General features: G+C 43.1%; 1 protein-coding gene across 4 annotated transcripts; it reads left to right on the top strand.

Moving 5' to 3' along the window:
• Positions 1-27,781, top strand: Ints14 (integrator complex subunit 14). Of its 4 annotated transcripts, none has more exons than XM_028866709.2 (13): positions 1-104; positions 917-1,213; positions 3,432-3,712; positions 5,727-5,834; positions 10,257-10,412; positions 11,523-11,641; positions 12,456-12,598; positions 15,258-15,350; positions 18,464-18,608; positions 20,558-20,691; positions 22,448-22,566; positions 25,007-25,072; positions 26,910-27,781. In XM_028866709.2, the coding sequence occupies exons 3-13, from the start codon at positions 3,491-3,493 to the stop codon at positions 27,159-27,161; spliced, it is 1,557 nt and encodes a 518-aa protein (XP_028722542.1). In that variant the 5' UTR covers positions 1-104; positions 917-1,213; positions 3,432-3,490; the 3' UTR covers positions 27,162-27,781. The 4 variants fall into 4 exon arrangements, with proteins under 4 accessions (XP_028722542.1, XP_037063300.1, XP_028722550.1 ...); XM_028866717.2 differs by lacking the exon at positions 1-104 and adding an exon at positions 120-431 and having other exon boundaries at positions 26,910-27,161; XM_037207405.1 differs by lacking the exon at positions 917-1,213 and having other exon boundaries at positions 26-104; positions 26,910-27,161.

Raw genomic sequence — 27,781 nt, 5'->3', positions numbered from 1 at the left:
CCGCCGGCTCCGGGTTCCCTTGTGTGGCGCGGCCCTTAAGTTCTGGCTGTGGCGCGCGGGCGGAAGGTTTAGGCGGACGGACCGAGGCTGGCGCTGAGCTCCGGGTAAGTCCGGGAAGCAGCGGCGTGAGGCTTGTGTGTCGTTGCTGGTTGGGGTTACGGGGGAAGGCGTGAAGGAGAAGCAGCAGCGGGCGGGGGACCGGCCTTCGCTGCCGCCCCCGCGGGGTGGCCGTCTCTGGGCGCCGGCTCCAGGGCCTGCTCCGGCCTCCCTTCCGTGTGGCCCGGGGCTTCGGCGCGGCTCTGGGAAACAGCGGGATTTCGCGCCGGGGCCAAGCCTCCTGTGTTCCCTCTTCCCCTGACAGACTTCCGTCCCTGGCCCCGGGGAGTTTCGTCTCCTCTTTCCCCAACAAATGTTTTGGGCTCGTTTTAAAGGTAAAAGTCTATTCTTCAAGTTGCAATCCATATGAAAGATGCTGTATTTCCGGCCGTTCATTCAGAGATATGATCACCTGAGGACTCAGAGGAACTCATAGGGCAACTCAGAGGAACTCATAGGGCAAGTCAGGGTGACAGGAAAACTGAGGTGGAATCAAGTTTTGGGAGCGAGACTCTTGAGAACGAAATGCAGCGAGTGGGCTAATTATCCCCTCCAGCGTAGAACTAACTATATAGTTGATGGCTTTTAGAGCAGTCAGGTGGTGAGGGAATATCATCGGGAGTAGTCTGTCCGGGAGAAAGAAGACCCTTAGTTGTCTGAAACGTTGTCTGTAAAATGGTACCTATTTGAAAAGGCAGAGGGCTGTGTGGGGAAACTTGAAGATCAGAGCCAATCCAAGTGAAAAATACCGTGTTATCTCAAAATGCTAGGCTAGTAGATAGAGGTTTAATTTTTCTTTTCTTTTTTAATTTTTAACTAGGTCCAGACTACTTGAGTGAACCAACCTCAGGAACATTCCATTCTTTCATTTATCCCAGTGCTTACAACCTGAGTACAAAATTGGATTGCCACCAGTTGGCCACGGCTGAGGAAGTGCACTTGGGTCCTGACACAAATGCATCATCAGTCAGGAGAAAGAGCCAGCTTCTCAGGTGTCTTCAGAGAAGGCCAGACTGACAGCTGTGGTCACCCATTGCAGTGCTAACAGCAGATTTCATGGGCTGCAAGTGCTGGTTGATACCTGATCCGAGTAAACCTTTTCCCATTCTCTTAAGAGGTGAGGGTAGTATTCTCCGTGATCTTCAACTTTTAAAAAGCATAAAGGTCTACATGCATAAATGTGACCACAAGAGCCAGATAAACTATACCTGAACAAAGTGCAGGAATTCCTGGTGTCTCTGCTAAAATAGAAGAAAGGAAATGTAACTCTGTGTCCACGGTTAAATTTTATAATGTATTTTGCTAATGAATTAATGTTGATTGTTGTTATTAGGAGCAGTTCATTAGTTATGATTAGATATTTGTTGAGCACCTACTATGTGCCCGATGTAACTCTGAGTAGACATTAGTAAGCAAACTATTGTGATCCTTGCCCTTAGCTCGTTAATGCAGCTCTGAACTCAATTTTCTTGGAGCTTCTCTTCAGAACAGAGTTCTGCAGCATGGACTTAGAAAAATGCTAGTATGTAGCAAAACAGGGCAGTAATGAGCTGGGTGGTGAGGCCATGTCATCTCCCAAAGGGTGACTACGTTTAGCACACATTGTTTAGTGAGGCAGAGAGAGGGATGCATGTTTAATTTCTCTTTCAGGGGCTGGAGTGGTTCATGGGTTAAGAGCGGCACTTCTGGAGGACCTGACTTTAGTTCTCGGCACCCACCTCAGGCAGGCAGCTCCCAAGCACCTGTGACTCCACCTCCAGGGAATTCAGTACTCTCCTCTGGATTCTGCTGAATCCTGCTCCCACATCGCATGCACTCACACAGACACATACACTGAGTAAAACTAAATGAATTTTTCTTTTAATTTTCTTTCAGACTGTCTTAACATTTTGGATGCCTAGGAGAGTCTGAAAAAGTAATTCTTTTCTCTGAATTAACTTTATTGGTATTGGATACATGAGATGTTACAATATTTGAGATGTATCTATGGCCATTATGTGGTAAAAAGGCTTTTCCTGTTTGATCTGAGTCCCTAACCCTTACATATAACATTGTTTCCAAGACCCAATATGTGCTGAGTTTCCAACAACCTACTTAGAAAAGGAGTTCTAGGATGTCACACATTTATAGTTGGGCATGTACCTAACAGGAAGTCTGCCCCTTGTTAAATTAGTGAACACTAAATTTTGAACCTGTTGAATCTGCCCTAATTGTGTATAATATATGCAATGTGATTTTTCTTAGTTCAGTCTCTTGAGACAGGGTTTCATATAGCTCACACTGGCCTCAAGCACCTCAGTAGCTAATAATGACCTTGGAATTCTGATCCTCCTGTCTCCACCTCCTGAGGGCCAGGATTACAGTGGCTTACGATGTAATTTTAAGTTTTTATTATTTGAGATAGAGTCTTACTGTAGAGCCCTGGCTGTTTTGGAACCCACTATGTAGTCCAAACTGGCCTGGAACTCACAAATCTACCTCTCAGGTGCTTGCATTAAAGCCTGGATCAATGCCACCATGCCTGGCCTACAGTGTGATTTTTATGAATTCACATGTAATACATACATACATACATACACACACACACACACACACACACACACACACACACACACACGCATGCATTCAGGCACACACACATGTATTGTGAACTGCTTTTTAAAAAACTCATTCTTTATACATAAATATTTCCTAAATCTGTGTCATTTATTATAGCTCTATAACATTGCATCTGCAGATGTAGAGAGAGCCAGCAGTCTATCTGTGTGTCTGGGAACATTATTCTGATGAACAGAGGCATTTTCTCCACACTGATCTTATTCCATGATCTTAAAGAGCTCTTTCTTTCTCCCATTGTTATGTTTTTGCTCTTTTATACATTTGCATGGGGAAATTTTAACTTTCGTACAAATTCTTTAATTTTTCCTTTCCTAAAACAAAGGCACCAAGCCACAAAGGGATTAAACACTTGCACTAGTGCTGCAGTCTTCATCAAGATAGCAGCAAAAACGAACAGTCAGTTGTCAGGTAGTGCATAGCACAGGATGGCTGGAGGTGTTCACAATCAATTAAGGAGTTGATGTCGGAGTCTTTATTAAGTTGTATAAAACTAGAAAGTGTGGGATCAAGGACTACCTGAGGTTAATGCGTTGCTGCATCTAGTGTCCCAGAGTTATGGCTGCTCAATGGGTGTACCCAGGAGAGACCCTCACGGTGAACTAGGCTTCTTTAATTCTGTGGGGCTCACCTCCACATATTTCTAGGAAATGAGTTCAAATGGTGTTGAAAAAACCTTTCCTTCCCAAGATATGTAAGACCTTATTTCTTCTCCACAGCATTTCTCTGGTTGTAGCTGGCTCTCTGTTCTGAGAGGGAGTGCTAGAATTATTCCATCATGCCCACTGTGGTGGTAATGGATGTGTCCCTTTCCATGACCCGACCTGTGTCTGTCGAGGGCTCTGAGGAATACCAGCGGAAGCACCTGGCTGCCCACGGCTTGACAATGCTATTTGAACACATGGCCACAAACTACAAGCTTGAATTTACAGCACTGGTGGTTTTTTCATCACTCTGGGAGCTGATGGTCCCCTTCACAAGAGATTACAACACCCTACAGGTACTCACAGGAATCAGTTATTGTCGATACTTTTTGACAGAGCCCAAATTTCCTGGGAGATAACAGTATTGTGACTGTAGAATTGTTTCCTGAGTGTGTAGGTATGCAGACTGTAACTGCAAACAAGATTCACAAGGTCTTTCCTCTGCAGAGCCATGGGGTAGGGATGTGCTTTATTTTCTTCTCTGGGTTTTCTGGAATCTGAGGATAGTGCTCTGTATGCTAAAATTCAGCATCTTTATATCCAAACTTTTTTCTGCCTTCCCATAAAACTTAAGGAACTGAAAAGTAGCCCATCCTCATTTTTTTAAATCATTATTATAAAAATTCAAAATTATATTTACGCTGTGACAGTTAGCTTTGAGTTACAGATACCAAGATACACTTTCTTTTTCTTTTTTTCTTTTTCTTTTTCCTTTTTTTTTTTTTTTTTTTTTTTTTGAGACAGGATTTTTCTATGTAGCCTTGGCTGTCCCGGAACTAGCTTTGTAGACTAGGTTGGCCTCGAACTCACAGAGATCCACCTGCCTCTGCCTCCCATATGCTGGGATTAAAGGCGTGCACCACCACTGCCAGGCCCAAGATACACTTTTTAAACCTTGGCCAGTAGCTATTATCTTCAAGGCTTTTCTGTGGTATGCTAAAGAATTTATTTATTTTCTGACATCTTTAAATCATTAATATTTCCAAGGTGCTTAACATAGTACCTTGTCCTCATTGAGTAGTCTATTTGTGGAATTAAACTGAATAGTTTAAATGGTAGTTAGGCAAGTTAGGAAGCAATGATCATTTTAGCTTGAATTTTACACACACACACACACACACACACACACACACACACACACACACGGAAATGGGGCTGGAGAAATGGCTCAGCAGTTAAGAGTACTTAGTAGCACTTACTGCTCACGCAAAGGAACTGGGTTCTGTTCCCAGCACCCAAATAGCAGCTCACAACTGTCTGTAACTAGTTTCAGGAAATTTGACACCTCTTCTGACCTCTGAGGGCTCCTGCATGTACATGGTGCACATCATATATACAAATACACACAAAATAAATAGTTTTAAAATATATATGTAAAAAAAATTTTTTTGTTAAGGTGTTCCATTTTTAGCTCCCATTTTATTTTTTCTTCCAATTGTATTAGATCACTTTGGGGGGATTTGAGACGGGGGCTTTTTTAGGACCCAGGCAGACCTCCAGTTCTCAGTATTTCTCATCCTCTTGAGTACTGGCATTACAGATATGCATCACCATGCCTGGCTTTTCCTAATTTCTTACAAATGATTAAGCTTAAGGATTTTGATATTCAGAAGTTTTGAAATTTGAAGAATTGCTGTGTATGGAATTGAGAAGTCGTAATTAAGATCTGGAACTCTGAAGTCAGGCTGCTTGGATTCATATGCGGGTTCTGCCCCCTCTCCTCATGAGAAAGTTACTTAATCATTCTGTACCTTGGCTTCCTTATTTAAATGAGGTATAAATGTACATGATGGCCAAGTGTACGTAAGTGCTGGAAATGGTGTTTACGATGTGATTAATGGCTGCGAGGTGGTGGCTCACACATTTAATCCTAGTGCTTGGGAGGCAGAAGCAGGCAGATCTCTGAGTTTAAGGCCAGCCTTGTCTACAGAGCAAGTTCCAGGACAGCCAGGGCTACACAGAGAAACCTTTCTCAAAAAACCAAACCAACCAACCAAACAACAACAAAAAAGATGTGGTTAATGTTCAATACAGTTGACATTTTTGTGACGTTCAGTTCTTGACTTCGGTGTTCTCAGTCCACTGAGACACAGACATAGGACTGCCCCCTCACCTGATGGGAGGACAAAATGAAGAAAGCTAATTTAACTATCCTTTATAGATGAGAAACTCTTTTTCTTAAAAGAACCTGTCCCTTGGGGCTCTCAGAGGCTTAGTGTACCCTGTGTAGCAAGTATGCTTTGAATAATTTGTGTTTTCTAATAACAAACAATAAAGAACAGTAAGCACTTGTATCTTTTATTCTACAAGGAAGCACTGAGTAACATGGATGATTATGACAAAACCTGCTTGGAGTCTGCCTTAGTTGGTGTTTGCAATATTGTCCAGCAAGAATGGGGTGGAGCAATTCCTTGCCAGGTAACAATCAACTCTTTCTCATCACGCTAAGTTGAAAAGCATCAGCTGCTGAGTGCTTTAGTTTTCTTTAGCTCATTTCGCTCGCAGATAACACAGCTTCATCATTCCGGGAACTATATTTTACACCATGGGTGTTGGAAAAGGGCTCTGGATCACCCCAGTTCATCACACTAATCTTACATCGTGCTACTGTGCCTATGAAGCCGCACAGTTCCGCCTCAAGGAAAGCAAAGTAAACTGACTCGCTACAAAGCAGTGCCATTTGTAGAAGAGAGAAAGGGCTCACAGGAGAGTGTGAGAACTGCACTCCCTGGAGAGGGTAATTGTAATTCTGAGTGGTGACTGTAAACATCAGGACAATCTGGTCTTTCTTCATTACTTCAGTGTAGTATGTAGTCAGCAAGCTTCTAACTGTCCCAACTCGAAACTGTGGAAGTGGAGAAAAAAGTATCAAAAATTGTCTTGCTCCTTTTGTGAAGCCCAAAGTGGTTCCATATTAGCATCAAATCAAAGCAGAGTAGCAACAGGAAAGAGAATTAATTAGATGTCTGGTGTAAACAGATACTTTGAGAAGTAGTGGCATATTTAAAAGGAGAAAACAGCCAGGCAGCGGTGGCGCACGCTTTTGATCCCAGCACTTGGGAGGTAGAGGCAGGCGGATCTCTATGAGTTCGAGGCCAGCCTGGGCTACTGAGTGAGATCCAGGACAGGCACCAAAACTACACAGAGAAACCCTGTCTCGAAAAACCAAAACCAAAACCAAAAAAAAAAAGGAGGAAACAGATACTACCAACAGGAAAATTATAGCAGTCTGCAGTTTTTCTGTGTTTAGGCTTTGTAGATTTCTGTAACACTCACTCAACTCTGTAGGGATAGTATGATAGCAGCCATAGCATAATAAGTGAATGAGAATGGCTGTGTTGCTTTATTACAAAACTAGACAGTGGTTAGGTTGTGGCCTCTGGTCAGTTTGCCCCAGTATATGATGTGTGACTTTATATTAGAGGGTCAGTTCAAGATTCCTCAGTAATATCAATGGCAAATTAGTATTTTATTTTTTAATTCACAGTAAATGTGTAAAGCCAGGCACATAACACACACCTATAATTCCAGTGCTCAGGAGGCTAAGGTGGAAGATTACCAGTTCAAGACTAGCCCATGCTACCAAGTGAGATCTTGTTTTACAAAAACACAACAAGGGGGCTTGGAGAGATGGCTCAGCGGTTAAGAGCACTGGCTGTTCTTCCAGAGGACCTGGGTTCAATTCCCAACAACCCACATGGCTGCTCATAACTATCTGTAACCCCAATCCCAGAGTATCCAAGGGCATGAGTCATGCACATGGGACACAAACATACATACAGACAAAACATCTATACAAATAAAATGAAAGGCTGGGAGGGGGTGCTCGGTGATGAACAGCACTGGCTGCTCTTACAGAGGACCTGGGTTTGATTCCCAGCACCAACGTGGCAGCTCCTAACCTTCTGTAACTACAGTCTCGGGGGCTCTGATGCCCTTTTCTGCCCTCCACTGCCTTCCTTGGGCACCATACATATAGGTGTACACATGTGATGCACAGACATACATAAAGGCAAAAACACTCATACATACAAATAAAAAAATAATTAAGGGGCTGGAGAGATGGCTCAGAGGTTAAGAGAACTGACTGCTCTTCCAAAGGTCCTGAGTTCAATTCCCATCAACCACATGGTGGCTCACAACCATCTGGAATGAGATCTGGCCTGCAGTCTCTTCTGGCCTGCAGTCATACATGCTGTATACATAAATAAATAAATCTTAAAAAAATAATAATAATTAAAAATCCAGCAACAGTAGTTATAAGATTGAAGTTGCTTGGCAGTGAGGAAAGACTAGAGGTTGACTGAAAAGACAGAGGTGGATGTTGTGCCTAGAGGACTGTGGCTTCCAGCATCCACAGTGCAACTCACCACTGTCTGTAACTCCAGCTCCAGAAGATCTGGTGGGTGGATGCCTTCTTTTGTCTTCCTCTGGCATCAGGCACACCTGTGGTGCATGTATTCCCATGCAGGCACTCAGGCATACACATAATAAAGAGATAATAAATGTTTAAGAAGACAGCAAATGCCTTTTGATTAATTCTTTTCAGGAAAACAGTTAGTACATAACTTTATAAGCATCATTTCCCTTGCCTGTACGTACATCTGTGTGCCATGTGCATGCCTGGAATATTCAAATGAATGTCTGATTTTCTAATAATCAACTGAATAAAGGAAGGTTTTTGTCAGTATCCTCTGAACTGGTGGTCAGCAGGTAGCAGTTTCATTTGCTCCTCAGTGATCAGAGGGGTCAGGACTGATTTTAAGAGCTCGACCTTTGTACCATGCAGACATCACCTTTTGATGTTTTGTTTTGTTTGTTTTGTTTCTTAAGGGGGAAAAGAAGAACCTGAATTGGAGATGAACTGTGTCAGAGGGCTTAAATCCATTTAGACTTGCTCAGTGTATAAGCTCCAACGTACTCTTTGAGAAATGATGGTTATTGGTGATTTTACAACCAGTTAATATGAGATTTATTTAAATGTGGAATTTTTTGACCAACATTTTGAACAGCCGGCTTGTACCTTCATTACCTGAGTGAAGTGTTTCGCTTGGCATTACCTGAAATCTGTCCTAAAAACAGCGTGTGTGGCTGGTGGAGTGGCAGCTCAGTGGGTGAGGTGCTTATGCTTCAAAAGCTGGTACCTGAGTTCAGTCCACGCAAGCCTCGTAAAGGTGAAAAGAAAGAACTGACTATAAAGGTGTCCTCGACTCCACATATGTGTATGTCATGTATGTGCATGTATAAACACACACACACACACCAGCATCCTATAAAAGCTAGTATAAGAAGTAAATCACACTATTTAGAAATTGTTGGTTCCTAGAAGAAGAACTTGCCTAGCAGTCAGTTGACTGTCTTCCCAAAAGATGAGATCCATCCAGAGGACCTCCATCCTGCATTTCATGGTAGAAGTCAGTGCAGGTGCTGGTAGCCCACGTGGTTCAGCCACCCACTGAGCTAAAGAGAACCAAATTAGTCTCCTTTGGAATGCTTAGGAAGTCCACCAGGGCTTCACTATCACCCAGGCAGTAGGAAAGGAGAAAATGGCTTTTCAGATACCATATTCAGGTTGGTTTTCTTGGCCTTTTCAAATTACAAGTTAAACATGGCGTTTTTTTAAAGGTCCTGTTCACTGCTGCCAAAACGGCCTGACAGATATTTTTACACTGAGAGTGAGAACAAGTAACAGCACCAGATGCGGTTTTAAAGTAGTTGTCTGTTTAGTTGACCAAGAATAGGATTTATCATCTTTAAAATAAAGTAGCAAAATTCAGATTTTTGGACTTTTTCCTTTAGGGATACATATCAATGTGTTTTACCATTTCTTAGACCAGTGCCTTAAGTACTAATTCCTTATCTATTAAGTGAAAATTGGCTATGATTCTTCTTTTCCTTTAAATGTTCAAAGGTAAACTCAAAAAATAACTAGAGTTGAATGTGGTGGTACACACCTTTATTCCCAGCACACAGGAGATAGAGGTAGACAGATCTTTGTGAGTTAGAGGCCAGCCTGGTCTACATAGTGAATTCTAAGTCAGCCAGAGCTAAAAAGTGAGGCCCTGTCTTTAAAAAACAAAAATAATTGAATGAAATAAAGTGTATACATTTTAGATACACAGTTTATTGATTTCACAAATGCATATACCTATGTAAACACCACTTTAATGAAGATAGGTTTCCAACCTACCTCCCACTCCAGGTTCAGGGAACCTTGGAGAAGAGGCTGAAGAAAGAATGTAAGAGCTGGAAGATAGGGAGGATGCTGTGACATGCTGTCCTCTGGACATGACATGACATCCCACTCCTGAATTCACAGTAGTCATTGTCACCTGCACAAGACCACGCTAGTAAAAATTGCACTGTGTATCAAGGAGGGTCTCAGGAGGCCCCATCATAGCTGAGGAGATATTGGCAGTTGATGACTACTGGGGGAAGGAAAGGAACTTCTTCTTGGAGGTGTAGCCGCTTGTAGATTGCTCTGCTCCAGGGTGGCTCCACACATGAATAAAGGCAGCACTAATTGTACTCAGCAGGTGGTTTAAAATATATAGAGAAGAGAAGGAGGAAATCAAGTTGAGAATGTTTTGAGGGTAGCCTGAGGAGAAATGGAAAAGGAGATTGAGAGAGTGGATATGAGCAAAATACATTTATATATCTGAACTCCTCAAAGAATAAAAGATAACTTATACGTATAAAACATATAGAATGTTTCTATCACCCCACAGAGCCTCCCCATGCTTCTTTCTAGCAAGAGTAGAGCTACTTTAATCAGAAATAATTTAAAAGGAAGAAAATAATAAATATGACATTTAACATACAAGTGTCCTGTCTTTACAGGTTGTTCTGGTGACTGATGGCTGTCTTGGCATTGGCAGAGGGTCACTGCGACATTCCCTAGCTACTCAGAATCAAAGAAGTGAGAGCAACAGATTTCCACTCCCCTTTCCTTTCCCATCTAAGTTGTATGTCATGTGCATGGCAAACTTGGAGGAGGTAATGCTTTTTACTCAGCTCTTTTTAGTTTGATTAAATGTTAAGATTTGATCTTTGTTGATACATTTGATGAATGCTGTATTATATACACTATACCATTGCCTCTACTGGTTTCAGCTGAAGCTGCTCATAATTTAAAAAGACTGCGCCGGACAGTTATGACGCACGCCTTTAATCCCAGCACTTGGAAGGCAGAGGCAGATCTCTGTGAGTTCAAGGCCAGCCTGGGCTACAGAATGAGTTCCAGGAAAGGCACAAAGCTACATAGAGAAACGTTGTCTGGGGGGGAGGGGAGGGAAGGGGGATTGATGAATAAAATAGCTGGGTTTGACTTTCTTCCTGCTGGTGGGTTGTGGAGGATCTAGGTGGGTTTTTTTTTGGGGGGGGGTTAATTATGTCACTTATCCAGGAATTCTTATATCCATTCTAGCAGAAATGTTGAAAGAGTACTTATGCCTTAATTTGGGGAGTAAAATAGTGTTACTCTTAGACATGTTTTATTAAATGCTAGACTTCTTAGTTTTGCCATTTGAGAAGGTTATTTAACTTTTCTCCACTTCAGTTTTTTTTTCTGTAAAATGTAGATGAGAGGCAAATGGATCTCCGAGTTTGAAGCCAGCCCAGTGTTCATAGCAAGTTCCAGGCCAGCCAGGGCTACATAGTGAAAGGAAAACTATAGGTGATGGTTAGAACACCTTCCTGGGGAAAGCCTGGCCAGGCTTCCCTGGGGGGGTTTCTGATTCTCCTGTCTGAAGTGGTGCTACTGGTGTCATTTCTTCTTTTTTTTTTTGAGACAGGGTTTCTTTGTGTAGCTTTGGTTCCTGTCCTGGAACTCACTCTGTAGACCAGGCTGGCCTCGAACTCACAGAGATCTGCCTCTGCCTCTGCCTCACGAGTGCTGGGATTAAAGGCATGAGCCGCCGCTGCTGCCGCCACCACCGCCACCGCCACCACCATCACCTGGCCTCTGGTGACATTTCTTTATTACTCTACTCTTTTGTAGAATCATCCCAGGCATTTCCTGCCGGTGTCATGATGGTGTTAGCCTTGGTGTACTGAGTGATTGGTAATTTGTGCAGTGGTAAAGGGGTCATCTCTTTTGCATTGCAGCTTCAGAGCACTGATTCCTTGGAATGCCTTGAACGACTCATAGACTTAAACAATGGTGAAGGGCAAATTTTTACTATTGATGGCCCCCTGTGTTTGAAAAATGTACAGTCTATGTTTGGGTGAGTATATGTGTAAAGCTTTTTCTCCTTTATATTTACAGACTATAGTATGACAGCCAGGAAGAATATCTGTTTTTTTGTTTTGTTTTGTTTTGTTTTTGTTTTTGTTTTGTTTTTGTTTTTTTTTTTTGGTTTTTCGAGACAGGGTTTCTCTGTGTAGCTTTGCGCCTTTCCTGGAACTCACTTGGTAGCCCAGGCTGGCCTCGAAATCACAGAGATCCGCCTGGCTCTGCCTCCCAAGTGCTGAGATTAAAGGCGTGTGCCACCACCACCTGGCGAATATCTGTTTTATTATTGCTGATTGTGTGATTAAATTTTCCTCAGGGGCCCCTTTCTTGGATAAAATGATTAGAAGTAGTAGTTTAAAAGTTGGCTCGTTTTTCAGTTAGGCATGACTAAGACTATAACGCGTGCCACACTGACTTCCTTTAGAATGGCTCAGCAGTTTCAAAGGTTAAATTGTCCGGGCCTTCTCTCATGGAAAGCTTATCACAGATGTCAGCTTGTGTTGCTGTCACAAATACTCAGGTTTAGTCTTAGAACCAGTGGGAAAGAGTAACAAAATCTGAATGTTTAAAGATTTCTTGTAGGACTGGAGAAATGGCTCAGTGGTTAAGAGCACTGACTGCTCTTCCAGAGGACCCGAGTTCAATTCCCAGCACCCTCATGGCAGTCACAACTGTCTGTAGCTCTAGTTCAGGGGACCTGACACCCATGGCAAAACACCAATGCATATAAAATAAAAAATAAGTTAATAAAAAAAAAAGATTTCTTGTATATGTGCCTTATCACTGTTCCCTGTAACATATTCTAGGAAACTGATAGATCTGGCGTACACGCCTTTCCATGCTGTTCTCAAGTGTGGCCACCTAACAGCTGATGTACAAGTCTTCCCCAGGCCAGAGCCTTTTGTTATAGATGAAGAAATTGATCCTATCCCTAAAGTCATTAACACAGGTAACTTTTTTGAAACTTCCTTCTTAATTTTCCTGTTATCTTTATCTTAACTAAGAGGTGGCAAGTTATTGTCTTTTATGGTGAGATCTTGAGTTAATCTCCAGTCTCCAGTCACTATAACTACATATTACTAGAGTAAGAAATAAAGATTGATTTAAAATGATAAGGTGTTTCTTCAGTCTAGTGTTCTCCCAGCTGAGTTAGTTTAGCCACCTGAGATGATTTTTAGTAAAGACACTGAGATTAATTAGCATCATAACTAAAGTATATGAAGAGTTGTCTTCCAGACTTGGCTCTGTGACTTTTGCTGTGACCCTGGAAGTTGCTTCTTCCAATCCTTATTGACTAGGTGTGGGGAATGAACCAGTCAGTTGCTAAACTCTTCATTCTGATAGACTGAACCATTCCAGCCCTGCTTCTTGTATTACAACTAAAACAAAATGTTTTTGCATCCTACTGCTTTCATCTAGTACATTTTTGTACTATGCTTAGCTGAATTTAACAACCTTAATAATGAAAACTAGCAGGCAAGAAAGAGAATTGTCTCCCACTGGTTGGAGAACTCCTTGATTGGTGAGTGTATGCCAAAGCTCTCAGGGATGGATATCACCACTTAGTTAGTCTTGTTGATACCTGGTCTAATATAGTCTGACACCTACTAGATGCTCAATGGATAATTGCCCAGTCAATAAATGATTAAAAATAAGTGTGTGGTAAATAAATGTTTGTTGTTTGAGGTGTAGAAATTTTAGAATGAAAAACTGAGCATATTTTTTGCTTTAGCTTTTGGCTGTCTGGAAATACATACCCATGTGGGTTAATTGTAACAGTATATTAATGCACCTAATGTTTTGTTGCCTTCAAACCAGTTAAATTCTACTTCCTTCCTGCCCTTTATCTGATTTTTTTTTTGTTGTTGTTGTTTTTGTTTTTGTTTTTTGTTTTTTGTTTTTCGAGACAGGGTTTCTCTGTGTAGCTTTGCGCCTTTCCTGGGACTCACTTGGTAGTCCAGGCTGGCCTCAAACTCACAGAGATCCGCCAGCCTCTGCCTCCTGAGTGCTGGGATTAAAGGCGTGCGCCACCACCGCCCGGCTGAATATTTCTTTTCTTTCCAATATGAGCTTTTAATCTTAAGATACTTGTGTAATTTCTACCTAAATCACTGTTTAGTGTTTGTTGTAGACCCATTTCTACTCAAGTGAGGTGCTGACCGCAGGTCTCCAGGGAAGTACATACCCTGGTATATCAGAAGAGTCATTACTTGGCACGATTCTGCTATTTTAAAATTGTTTTGCTAATATGGCTGTACTGTTGATACACTTAGAAGAAAAATTGAAAAACAACTCAATAAACACTTTGAAAGGTTTCCTTCTATGAAGAATAGTGAATGAGTCTGTTTTCTTTACAATTTTTAGTGTTTTCAAAGTTTTATGTTAATTACTTATATAATCAAACATTTTATTAAAAATTCGATTTAGCCGGTGGTGGCGGTGGCGGTGGCGGTGGCGGCACATGCCTTTATTCCCAGTACTGAGAGGCAGAGGCAGGTGGATCTCTGAATTCAAGGCCAGCCTGGTCTACAGAGTGAGTTCCAGGGCAGCCAGGGCTACACAGAGAACCCCTGTCTCAAAAAAAAAAAAAAAAAAAAAAATCTGCTTAACTTTAACTTTTTATTTTATTTTTGAGACAGGGTCTCACTAGGTAGCTCTGGCTGGCCTAGAATTCATCACATAAAGCAGGCCACCAATCTCTGTCTCCCAGGTACTAGGATTAAAGGCATGTACCACCATGCCCACCCATGAGCTTTTATTTGTTTTAGGTTTTCAGGAAATAATTTGAGGCTGTACTATAGTTGCTATAAAGGGACGAAATCACTATTATATTGATTTTGTATAGAATGTATTTCTCTCTCAAGGAAATAATTCTTTTTGGATGTGGATGTGGTATACACACATAAGTGTACAGGTGCATGTACCCATGCAGGTGTATATAGAGGCCAGAGGAAGACATGGGGGATCTTCTCTATCATTCCTGCCTTATTGCCTTGAGACAAGGTCTCACTAAGCTAGAAGTTCCCATTTTATTGGCTCTGCTGGCTGGCCAGCAGTCTCCCAGGATCTCCCTGTCAACAACCCCCAATCCTGGAGTTACAGGCCATCAGTTATGCCCTGTTTTTTTGTTTTTGATTTTGTTTTTGTTTTGTGGAGTGCTGGGGATTCTAACAGAGTCTCATGTTCAATCACTCTTAACTACAAGGCCCCTCTCCCACCCCAAAGGAATGTTCTTCAAGTGACAGCTTTACTTTCCAAAGGCTGAATAAGGGTGTTGTAGGTGCTTAATTTTCCACCTGCTGTGACCTACTACCCTTGATTATACAGAGGAATTTGACCTTTCAGCTTTTGCCTTGGTTAAGGTCCTAGCCTCATAAAAATAAAGTTTACCTAGTTTTGTTTTAAAACTTGAATTCATTAAATAAGAGTTATGATTGTTTGAGCTACTTAAAATGAAAATTATTCATGATCCTCAGAAAAGTTTAACAAATTCCCCAGGTTTCATATTTGAAATCTTCACCTTAAAACAGTGTTTATAGGATCTAACACATAGACAACAATGTAGTTTCCCTATTGTGAATAATTCTGTGTTGATTCCTCCCTTACAGATTTGGAAATAGTGGGCTTTATTGATATAGCTGATATTTCCAGCCCCCCAGTTTTGTCCAGGCATTTGGTCTTGCCCATAGCACTTAACAAAGGTGAGTTCTCTTCTCATAACTTTGGTTCACACGAAGCATCATGTTCTCTAAAGTCATTCTTCAGTGTTAGATGGTAAGCTGGCCCATTGTACAGAATTTAAAGGAAAAGAAATGAACTGGGTTTTAGAAAGTGAATGTTGCCTCAGATACCAGACTAGATAACATGCTGCTTTACACTGTGGAAACTTTTGACACATTACATTGTGCACTGGTCTGTGGATTCATGGTCAAAAGCCTCTTTAGAAGTGACAGCTCCATGGGGTTGGGGATTTAGCACAGTGGTAGAGCACTTGCCTAGCAAACACAAGGCCCTGGTTTCGATCCTCAGCTCCAAAAAAAAAGAGAGAGAGAGGTGACAGCTCTGGGGTCCCCATCCAGGGCTTTCCTAATAGAAACAGAGAGCAGGGGGAAGGACAGACCTGCTTTGTTCTGCTACTGCCAAGCATATCGGAACTATAATAAGAAATGTTATTGAATCCATCGTGAGTCCCATTGTGAGGCTTCATTGCAGATTGTGCCTCACTAAGAACTGTAAAGTCATGTCCCCAAATTCAGCATCCCTATGAAATATACCGATCTCTAGCTTTTTGAAATGTTCATTTTCTGTGTTCTGAGTTGACTATCTATCTTATATTTAACAGCTCTCTTCAAGAAATATATGTAGCAAGTCAAATTTCCACCTACTGAATCATAAATTCTGTTAATGCCTCATTATCTCAGTCACACATTCACAGCAAGAATCATTGAATGTTCTTTTGCTTGTTTTTTGAGACAAGGTCTTACTCTATACCTTAGGCTAGCCTCAGACTCAGAACATTGTCTGCCTGAGCCTCCTGAGTGCTGGGATACAGGCATGAACCACCATGCCCAGTTCACAAGCAAAATCTTGATATTCACCCACAGCAGCTTATTGGGATCATTGTGTTTATGAACCTGTGTTCTCAGAGAACATCCAGATTGCCCTAATTGTCAGATATGCCTATATAACTGCTAAGACAGAAAATAAGCACACTGTTGGGGGCAGGGAACAGTACAAGGACAAAGAAGGGAAGGCAGAATAGGGCAGTATTTTAGGGAGCCTCGAATACCAACCTCTACTGGAAGATTCTTCCTATTGGAGTAAAGAGTCTGTGAGCAAAAGAGCAGAAGGCTGTTCCTAGAGGAAAGATTCACCTACAGCAGTCAGCGTGGGAAAGAACCTTCACCTACAGCAGTCAGTGTGGGAAAGAACCTTCACCTACAGCAGTCAGTGTGGGAAAGAGCCTTCACCTACAGCAGTCAGTGTGGGAAAGAACCTTCACCTACAGCAGTCAGTGTGGGAAAGAGCCTTCACCTACAGCAGTCAGTGTGGGAAAGAGCCTTCACCTACAGCAGTCAGTGTGGGAAAGACCCTTCACCTACAGCAGTCAGTGTGGGAAAGAACCTTCACCTACAGCAGTCAGTGTGGGAAAGAACCTTCACCTACAGCAGTCAGTGTGGGAAAGAACCTTCACCTACAGCAGTCAGTGTGGGAAAGACCTTCACCTACAGCAGTCAGTGTGGGAAAGACCTTCACCTACAGCAGTCAGTGTGGGAAAGACCTTCACCTACAGCAGTCAGTGTGGGAAAGAACCTTCACCTACAGCAGTCAGTGTGGGAAAGAACCTTCACCTACAGCAGTCAGTGTGGGAAAGAACCTTCACCTACAGCAGTCAGTGTGGGAAAGACCTTCACCTACAGCAGTCAGTGTGGGAAAGAACCTTCACCTACAGCAGTCAGTGTGGGAAAGAACCTTCACCTACAGCAGTCAGTGTGGGAAAGAACCTTCACCTACAGCAGTCAGTGTGGGAAAGAGCCTTCACCTACAGCAGTCAGCGTGGGAAAGAACCTGCAGTTGGGAAGTTCAGTCAAGAAGCTCATGGAGGAACCACTGTGTACTTACCTTGTGTCTGCTGTGGGAGGGCTGTCATCTTAGGTCACACCTAGCAGGTCTTTGTCCGATTCTGTTTAGATTGATGCCTCAATCCTCCAAATGGCATCTCATTGAATTTCCTACAGGAATGGTACAAAATCGTTTTTATATACAGCTCCCCTGGGCTATAATTCATAAACCATAGGTTCCCCGTTTAAAGTATTTATAATTAGAGTAAAGAAATGAGCTCAGTAGTAAAGCATGTGTCAATCAAATCTAAAGCCCTAAATTTGGTACCCACCATCACTCCCCCAAAAGAAAGAAAGGTTAGTTTGTTTTTTAGATGGGCTGGGAAATAGTGTAGTTGCAAGCACGAAAATCTGAATTCAGTCACCTGTGTAAAAAGCTGAGTGGGTACAAACTCTTAGGCCAGCTGCCCTGGGGTAGGTCAGTCTCATAAACAAACAAACAAATGTTTTTGAAGAGAAATCCAGATGGGGTGGCAAAAGCGTGTAATCCCAAGGCTAAGGAGGCAAGAAACAGGAGGAGCTCTGAGGCTCATTGGCCAGCCTTTATAGCCTGGTTGGTGAGCTCCAAGCCAATTAAAAACCTGCTCGGAGTGGATACATTTCTAAAAATAACACTTGAGATTGTCCCTGGCCTCCACACACATGTGCATGTACATGTGCATCTGCACACATGGGCATGTGCATGTGCATTTTTAAAAAGAAAATGAAGTGGTGTCTTGCTTTTCAAGACAAGGTTTCTCTATGTGACAACACTGACTGTTCTGGACCTCACTTTGTAATCCAAGCTGGCCCCAAATTTACAGACATTTACCTGTCTCCGTCTCCCAAGTGGGATTAGAGGTGTGTGCCACCACATTCAGCCCAAGTGGTGTCTTTTCAAAGAATATTTACAGAGTTTGTATAGCCATCATCACCATCCATTTCTAAACTTTCTCGTCATCCACCAAAGAAACTCAATTAGCCATGGATCTTAATATATCCCTTTTCTCTCTAGGTTGTCTGTTCTGTATGTTTCATATACATGGGGTTAATAATATATTATTGAAAAGTTTTTATATGGACATGTATTGGAAAACTGGTTTTCTAACTTGTTTTAATATTCCTTTACCGCTCCATGTATTTTTCCTTTCAAGGCAAGAAACAGTCAAGAGTTTAGAGTTTCGTAGCTAATCTCTCGCTCCCCTGTTTTACAGAAGGTGACGAGGTGGGTACTGGCATCACTGATGACAATGAAGATGAAAATTCAGCCAATCAGATTGCTGGCAAAATACCCAACTTCTGTGTGCTGCTCCATGGTAGCCTGAAAGTGGAAGGGATGGTGGCGATTGTACAACTAGGGTAGGAGGATTTCATTTGTATGTGGTTGACCCAAAGGGAACTACACAGTAAAACGTTTCACAGACATTAATGAAAGAAATGGAAGATCCTGGTCACCTTTTCCTTTCCCTGCCATACCCTTCCTACCTCCATTACCTTCTACTCCTTTATCGTCCTGAAAAGTGTGAAGCGACCTCTGTAGTTACATTGATTTTATGGTACATGCTTTCTCTGTTTTCCTCTTAGTTGTTTTATTCATATATTTACTGTATTTTTTGAGAGAAGATTTTGATATATGACCCAAACTAATTTCACACCCATAACCCACTTGCGGCAGCCTCCTAAATGCTGGGATTACAGCTATACCAACCATACTTGGCCACTTTTCCTCTTTTTTTTTTTTTTTTAAAGATTTATTTATTTATTATGTATATACAGAAGCGGGTGCCAGATCTCATTACAGATGGTTGTGAGCCACCATGTGGGAGCTGGGAATTGAACTTAGGACCTCTGGAGGAGCAGTCGGTGCTCTTAACCTCTAAGCCATCTCTCCAGGCCCCAATTTTTCCTGTTTTTAAATCCTGTCTGGCTTGCCTGGGTTTTGGTTATAGGACTCTGTTAACTTTAGTACTTGAGGACTCAGGTTCCTCGTCTATAAAATGGGAAGGTAGAATTAAATGGGGAGAAAGATGCTGCTAACATTGAGTATATGCCACGTGCCAGGCATTCCTCCTGAGTATGTCATGTATGTTAACAAATGTCATCCCAACACTGCATGAGGTGAGGAGACCGAAGCTTAGAGAGACAGAGGAAATTGCCCAAGGTCACAAAGATAAAAAACTGAAGAGCCACAGGGCACGGGTCTACAGAGTGACCCAGGCCCCAAAACTACACAGAGAAACCCTGTCTCGGAAAAAAAAAAAGAACTCTGGCCCTGGAACTCTCAGACCCGCCTGGCTCTGCCTCCCAAGTGCTGGGATTAAAGGAGTGCGCCGCCGCCGCCGCCGCCGCCGCCGCCACCACCACCCCTCGAACCAGAGTTCTTAACCTACATGCTTAATCCAGAACTCACTCAGCCACTCTATTGAATTCCTTCCCTATAAGGAAAGAGCTAGCTTTCATATTCTCTGAAGTCATGAAATCTGCACAGCTTTCTGCTTCCCTTCCTGTACCACCTGGTGTTGGAAAAGAGGAGGAGGCCTTCTGACCATGGGTTGACAGATATGACAGATATCTAGACTGACAGATACAAAAGGTCAAAAGGTTAAGATTAATCACAGGAAGCATGTCTCTCTCCATCTCTGTTGAGTGAAAATTCCAGAAAGAAGAATACATTTGTTTTCTTTCTTAGATTGACTTTATTTTTAATTGTGTACCCGTGCATGTGTATGTGTAAAGGTGAGTGCAGGTGCCCGTGGAGGCCTGAGGCTGGAACTGGAGTTTACAAGGGCTTGTGAGCTGCCAAACATGGGTGCTCAGAACCAAACCCCGGTCCTCTGCAAGTGCAACAAGTGCCCTTAATAGTTCCGTGATCTAGTTCTTGGCACCCAAGCTACTGTTGACTCTGAATATGAGAATCACCTAGGCCCTTTCCGAAGCTGGAGGCCAGAGTATTTCCTGTGTTGGAACACCTTGTCTCTGGTGCGGCTGCTGTGACATCAGGAGGCAGCTGGAAGGACCTGTAGGCCTCAGCTTTTTCTCCTCTGCACCTGGACTACTACTTCCTGTGCTTTGCAAGTTTTTTCTCTTTTAAACTGCTTTCAATGTACACACACAATTGTCCAGCTAATATGTATCTCAGGAAATTGTAAATACTATGTGCATTTTTGGGGTTTAAGATTTGCCTTTGGTAAGAGTAATGTGCCTGACTTTAAAACTTAAATCTGTATCTCCAGAAAAGCAGAACCTAGACTTCTTGAACTTAACAGTCCTAGGCTTGACGTTCTGCTCTCCATCTTCTCTCCATCTAGTCCTGAGTGGCATGGAATGCTCTACTCACAAGCTGACAGCAAGAAGAAATCAAACCTCATGATGTCTCTCTTCGAGCCTGGCCCAGAGCCTCTCCCATGGCTGGGGAAAATGGCACAGTTGGGTCCCATTTCAGGTATAACCCAGACCAGATTCCACTTCTTTGACGTGCTTGTCTCCGTGCTGTTCTGAATGTCTTTGAGTGTTGCTGGAGCATTGCCTGAGCTCTCTGATGCTGGGTGCATACATGGAGGACCCCAGAGTGTTTGAGGCTTGTACCCAACTTTCTCAGCTCAGAGAAAACAAACATTTTTACTGACTAAAGTAAATATCTTCATTTATATTTATATTGACTGTTTTATACAGCTGTTAGCAGGTGTGAGTCACCATACCTGCAAGGTGTTTGGATTAATGACTAAATCAGGAATAAAGAACTTGGGGCTCACAGTGGGAGCGGAGGCTGTCTCTGACTCTTTTGCCTGCTTTGAGGCCTACTGGGCTGCCTCATCCAGCCTTAATATGTGGGGAGGTACCTAGTCTTACTGCAACTTTGATATGCCGTGTTGTTGATATCGCTGGGAGGCCTGCCCTTTTCTGAAAGGAGACAGGGAGGAGTGGATCCAGGAGAGAGGGGAAATGGGGCCGCGGGTGCAGGGTAGGGAGGGAAAGAGGGAAGGGAGACTGTGGTTGGGATGTAATATATGAGAATAAAAAAAATAGAATTTGGGGCTTAGCTAGGCATGGTGGCCCACACCGTTAATCCTAGCACTGGTGGAGGATGGGGTAGAGGCAGGCAGATCCCTGAGTTCGAGGCCAGCCTGGTCTACAGCAAGTTCCAGGACAACCAGAGCTACACAGAGAAACCTTGCCGTGGGGGGGGGGGGTGGAATTGGGCTCAGTTTAACAAATTGGTCTAATTCTAGTTTTCAACATGAGTATTTGGACTTAAGCTTCCAGAACTGGTAGGTAAGACTTCCTGCTCTGTCCAGCCCAAACCATGGTAACAAAAAAGCAAAGGAAGCTTCTAGATGTAAGTGTGTTTTGTAAATTTGTGGCAGTTCCATTGACTCAGGTAGCAGGGTCAAATACTCAAACCCTGTTGATCTGCATACGAAACCGCAGTGGCTTTAAGGAACGTGGCTGCAAAAACTTCTGTGTGTGTTAGTGTTTCGAAACAAGGTCTTACACTATAACTCTGGCTTTTTTTTTCCTGCCTCGACTATTATATTGTCTGACTCCATAGCCACGAGCCACATAGACTATTTAAATTTAAAATTAAAGAACATATAAAATTGAATTCTTAAGTCCAGTGCTCAGTGGCTGGTAGCTGAGATGTTAGCACAGGCGTAGATGTTTCTCAAACCATAGAAAGTTTGGGTGGCTGGGCGGTGGTGGCGCACACCTTTAATCTCAGCGCTCAGGAGGCAGAGGCAGGCACATCTCTGTGAGTTCAAGGCCAGCCTGGGCTACAGAGTGAGATCCAGAACAGGTGTCAAAGCTACACAGAGAAACCCTGTCTCGAAAAAACCAAAAGAAAAAAAAGAAAGAAAGAAAAGATTGGGTGAAGCATTTTGGGCTAAACAAAGAACTGTATGTGTGACGCAGCTCTAAGTTTCCAGTGCGGGTGCTGGCTTTGTCTTCTTTGGCTTTATGGCTAAAGCTAATGTGAAGTTAATTTCTTTAAGGACACTAAGCTGGTTTTCACTTAGCTAGGTCCCCACTGATTGATCTCCTATCGCAGTGACTTGTCTATTGAGAACAGGTTCTCCAACATGCCTGAAGTTAATGTAATTTCTTGAATGATGAAAGAGTGATTCAAAAAGCTAATTGCCTAATTGGAAATGTAATTGTGTCTGCCAGGTGTCATTTTCAAAGTTGTTTTTTTCTTTAAGATGCTAAAGAAAACCCTTATGGGGAGGACGACAACAAGAGCCCATTCCCCCTACAGCCCAAAAACAAACGCAGTTATGCCCAGAATGTGACTGTCTGGATCAAACCCAGCGGCCTGCAGGTAATGACAGTGTTCACATTGCTTTTTGCTGGGGGCAGCGGAGGCGGTCGATTTTCCTCTCCTATGTAATTCATTTACTTCTAATGTCTGTCCTTATTTCCCAAAAGGATATGAGATGGCCTACAGTGAGAACATATATAACAAAATCATTTTTTACAAAGTTTAGAGCAATAACAAAACCAGGGAAAGATGGAAACAATTGTGCCTGGAACCAGAGGCAAAATGGTAATTGTATTTGAGGACTTTGGTTCTGGGTTTCCTGCTACCATGGTCACAAAAGAAGCAAATGGCTTGTATAGTTTTTCTTGTCTAATAACAGAGAGCATGGCAACATTTCCAGAGAAGTGTGTTTTCCCAGCATTGGATTTATTTTTATTTATTTTGTATTTTTGAGGCAGTCTCATACAGTTCAGGCTGGCCCCATACTCACTGTATAGGCTGGCCTTGAATGCTAATCCTCCTGCGTCCACTTCCTAAGTGCTGGGATTGCAGACATACACCATCACACCTAGTTTACCAGCACTGGAGTTTTAAAAATATTTTTTTTTGTACATTAGTACAATGTATTTTGATCACATCCACCCCTCTTCCTTCCAACTCCTCCCAGGACCTCCCTAACATAATTCATATTTTAAAATTTTTTTAAAAAAAATAATAACCTACCAAATCCAATTAGTGCTGCCCACATCACACATGGGTACAGAGCCATGCACCAAAGCATAAGTAACCTACCAGAGGTCCTGTCCCTTAAGAAAACTGAATCTTCCTCACCAAATGGTGATCATGCTAGTAGGGGTGTGGCTTCATGGGCCAGCATTGGACTTTAGTTTAAAAGTCTCACATGCTAAGGCAGTGGGGTTTTTTCCTTCAGTGCAGGCTAAGACAGGGTCTCACTCCACTGTAGCCTTAGCTGTCCTGGAACTGGTTGTGTAAAGTAGGCTGGCCTTAAACTCATAAAGATCCCCCTGCCTCTGCCTTTCGAGTGCTGGGATTAAAGGCCTTCACTACCATACCTGGCTGTTATGTTTGTTTGGTTTTTTTAAAGAAGCAGGGTTAGGGTTTAATAATTTTAGTATAGGCTTGAGGGTTACAAGAAAGGGGTGTACATAGAGGAAAGACAGGCCTAAGAGCTTGAGTGTGGACTTCTCTAAGAGTTACAAGATGTCAGATAGACCCAAGTGTGGATGGGGCTTCTCAAGGGAAAGTTCCCCACAGCAGGGTTCAGAAAAGGCCTAAATCTTCTGATTATTTCTTCTATCCCTACCGTAAAATCCAAGGCTGTGTGTGTGTGTGTGTGTTTTCAGTTTATAAACAGAAAAGGTTGGTTTGGGTTCATGGGTTTGGGAGTCTCCAGAGCTTTGTGCCTGTGATAGTATTGTGGCAGAAATTGATGGAGGAGCAAAATTGCTTCTCTTGTGGCAAAGAGGCAAAATAGAAACCAGAGAAAGGCCAGGGTCCCTCAGTTCCCTTAATGGTTGTGCCCTTCCAGGGGACTCTAGCCACATTACATTATAATTTATAAATCAGCTCCACGGGGAGTCATGATGTTACCTAGGAATGCTGCATTCAGGCAGAGGCACTCAGGACCTTTCCCCTTGCGCTGACACAGTCCCTTGTTTCTGTTGGTGCAGGGACCCCTTCCCTTTGGGCACCCTTTTTACATGTGAATGTACTCTAACCCCAATGCACTGAGAAGAGGCATTCAGGCTGACAACAAGGTGCTTCTGTTGACTGCTTTGGCTCCTTGAGACCTTTACCTTGATACTGAAGCAATCCTGCCTTGACCAGGGCGACTGTGGCCTCTTCTCTGTGTTCCTTCCTTGTCTATCCCTGACCCCAGCACTTCCTGGTCAGGAGGCTCAGAACTGCTTTGACTGAATTGCTCTATTTTAGCCCTGGGTTTTTGTTTGTTTTCTTATTTAGTAAAGTACACATTAAATTTACCATTTCAACCATTTAAAAATGTACAGGTTCAGCAGTGTTTATAGCGTTAGGTGGTCATTGGCATCACCTAGTTCCAGACAGAAATCCCCTGTGCACTTAACCACTGAACCATCTCTCCAGCCCCATTTTGAGCTGATCTTTTTTTTAATGTCCTGTGAGCTAAGGGTCCAACTTCATTTTTTTTTTTTTTTTTTTTTTTTTTTTTGCACTCATTCAGTTATCTCAACAGCAGTTATTCTTTCCCCATCAATGGTCTAGCCATAGATATGTGGGTATACTGGGTCTATTTCTATGAGACAATTGATTTTAATACCATCAAGCGTTTTAGAGGTGTTTTTGCCAGTGTTGAGCAGAATATTAACATCATCTCAGAAGGAATCTTCATGTTGACACTAAGTCTATTCGTATTTCCATGTTTTTAAACACTTAAAGCTACTGGGATGGGTTTTTTCTTCAAAGCCAGAATTCTAACATTGATTTTTTTTATGCCTCATAGACAGATGTACAGAAGATCTTAAGAAATGCAAGGAAGCTCCCTGAAAAAACACAGACATTCTATAAGGTAAGACTGTCAGAACTATAGCAGAAAAGGTGTCCCGAGGGGATGTACCCTCATGAATGATTCATGGTGTTACAGTGGGTGGGGGTGGAGGTACGAATGTGCACTGCCTGATTAGTGAGGTACTCCTGCGTCAGTTTCCCCTCAGTGAGATCGGAGGGGCTGGTCTGTCCCTCCCTCCCTCCCAATCCAGTCCTGTGCAGTAGAAGGCTGCTCTGAGTGGCTCAGGCCAGCAGCTTGAAGAGACCTGCATCTGGTTTGTCCTCACCACCTCGTTGTGGGTATTGTTAGGGCTAACCCAGGCAAGCACTGCATGTGATTCCGGGGGACTTCCTAACAGTTAGTGTTAGAAAAGGGATGTGCTTTGTAATCATCCCTAGCTAGTCCAGAACCACGCTGGTGGAAGGACTAAAGTGACAGGGGGGGTAGAGCAGGGACGTCTAGGCTCACAGGGTCTCTAGATAGCTTGCTGTGTAGATCACGCTAGCCTGTAATTCAGACTCACTTACCCCTTGTCCTTTTGGAGTTTGGCTGAATTAGATTAGGTGCAGTGTGAGATGGGCCCTAGCCTGTCAGTTTTTAAATACAATATATAGAGGTTGGAGGGAGGGCTCAGAAGTTAAAGAGCACTTTCTATTCTAGAGGACCTAGGTTCAGCTCCCAGTGGCTCACAACCGTCTGTAACTCTGGTTCCAGAGGATCTGACACCCTCGGAGCACATGCAGCCAAAACACCAATATACATTTAAAAATGTAAATAAAATGCTGGGCATAGTGGCCATGCCTTTAATCCCACTAGGACAGCCAAGGCTACATAGTGAGACCCTGGCTTATGGTGGGTGGGTGGGTGGGTGGACGGACAGACGGACGGACAGACAGACAGAGCAGCTGTAGCCTTGGGTGATGGGTGGGTGGGTGGGTGGATGGGTGGATGGATGGATGGATGGATGGATAGATAGGTAGATAGATAGCAGCTGTAGCCTCAGGTGAGCATCTCTTCTGGATATCACACCTACCTTCTTACCTGGGTATTATCTTACTGCCTCTATCAATATTGTCTTTAAACCTAGTTATAGCAATTTGGGGACATTGGACAAAATACAGTTTTAATCAGAATTCAACCAGAAAGCTTCTCAGCCAGCAAGACCCCCAAAGCTATAATCCACATAGGCCCTTGACCTGCTCAGCTTCAGCCCACCTTTGCAGTTTGTATACATACTTACTGGTGTTGTGTTCAAGAAGACATGCTTGCATATTGAGGTGGTCATTTACCTTCCCTGATACAGTATAACCAGCGCCATGTCTGAGAAATAGAAAAGGCACCTGGCAACTGGCTGCTTCAGTTCCTCAAGTAGATGAGAAAGGGGGGTCTCTTTCCTGTGTAAACAAGGCCTGAGACCAGAGCAGCTACTCAGCTTGCCCACAACATGCCCTGGTGGTTAATGGGTGCTTTGTATCTCTCTGGTCTGTCCCCTGCAAATGTGTCACGGTCACTCACACTCCAAGTCTACATCAGAGAGGCACCAGGTTACGAGGCCGAGACTTTGGAGCAAGCCCTTTTCATACCTGATTAAGAGACAGAAACGAGTCCCCTCAGTCAGCATGGATGCTGTATGCAGGCAGCTTTGTGTGTTTGGCATAACTGTGCATTAACTGTGATCAGCTTGCTGACTAATCTCGCTGCTGCTGAGCACACTGCAGACACCACTTGCCACTTACACATCACACTGTTGTCCCTGGCTCTTATTGAAAGAACTGCTTCCTGAGTTGAGGGTCAAAAAGAACTAACTTGAAGCAGAGCGCTTGGAAACTGTGTGAAGAAAACTGTCCATCTCTTTCAGGAGCTGAACAGGTTACGAAAAGCTGCCTTAGCCTTTGGTTTCCTGGACCTGCTTAAAGGGGTGGCCGACATGCTGGAGAGGGAGTGCACGCTGCTGCCTGACACGGCCCACCCGGATGCAGCATTCCAGCTCACCCACGCTGCCCAGCAGCTCAAGCTGGCCAGCACCGGCACCTCTGAGTATGCTGCCTACGACCACAACATCACACCGCTGCACACAGACTTCTCAGGGAGCAGCACTGAGCGACTGTGACGCTGACCTCTGGAGCTTCCCTTCGCTGTTCATTTTGTATGAAAACGATTGAGTTCAAACCTTTCCAGCCCATTCAGCTCCAAATAGCCACCCACCGACCTTGAGCTGTCTCAGAAGCAGCACTCCAACTGGAATGCCTCTACTGCAGTCTGAGAAAGGTCGGAAGGCTGGTTGTCTAGGGCTTTAACACTAGCTGTATGGGGCTCAGTCTTTAAGTCCAAAACAGCTTTTGTTCCATGTTGAGCACAGCTCCTGAGAAGCTTGGACAGATGAGGACAGAGCTCTGCTGCCGCCCTCAAGAAGCCTGCCCAGCAAGGGCCTTCCCCAATCCAGAAAGCAACTTTTTTACAGGTTTATGTCTCAATTATAAGGACATTCTTAAACTACTGTGCTTAGAGTGAGCAATCCAGACATCCAGAACGTGCCTGAGTACAAACTTGATGCCAGTGAGGTTCAGATTTTTTAGAACTTGTTAAAATACAGTGGCCATGCTCAGGTGTTTCTGGGGTATCTCAAGGTACAATTTTTAGACAGTAACCACACGTGTAAAATCACTCCTGTTCGTGTTTTTAAATGAAAATTAAATATTTGATTTTCTATAAAATGATTTCATCTAGAAA

This window comes from Peromyscus leucopus, chromosome 7 (assembly GCF_004664715.2).
Source record: "Peromyscus leucopus breed LL Stock chromosome 7, UCI_PerLeu_2.1, whole genome shotgun sequence".
NCBI classification, from domain to species: Eukaryota; Metazoa; Chordata; class Mammalia; order Rodentia; family Cricetidae; genus Peromyscus; species Peromyscus leucopus.
This window is presented reverse-complemented; position numbering and strand designations above follow the sequence as displayed.

Bases quoted from the DNA above. Each gene is read 5' to 3' on its own strand.
- Ints14 (XM_028866709.2), top strand. From the start codon at position 3,491: ATGCCCACTGTGGTGGTAATGGATGTGTCCCTTTCCATGACCCGACCT. The intron at 12,599-15,257 runs GTAACTTTTTTG...CCTCCCTTACAG, and splicing joins CCCTAAAGTCATTAACACAG to ATTTGGAAATAGTGGGCTTT. The intron at 25,073-26,909 runs GTAAGACTGTCA...CATCTCTTTCAG, and splicing joins AAACACAGACATTCTATAAG to GAGCTGAACAGGTTACGAAA.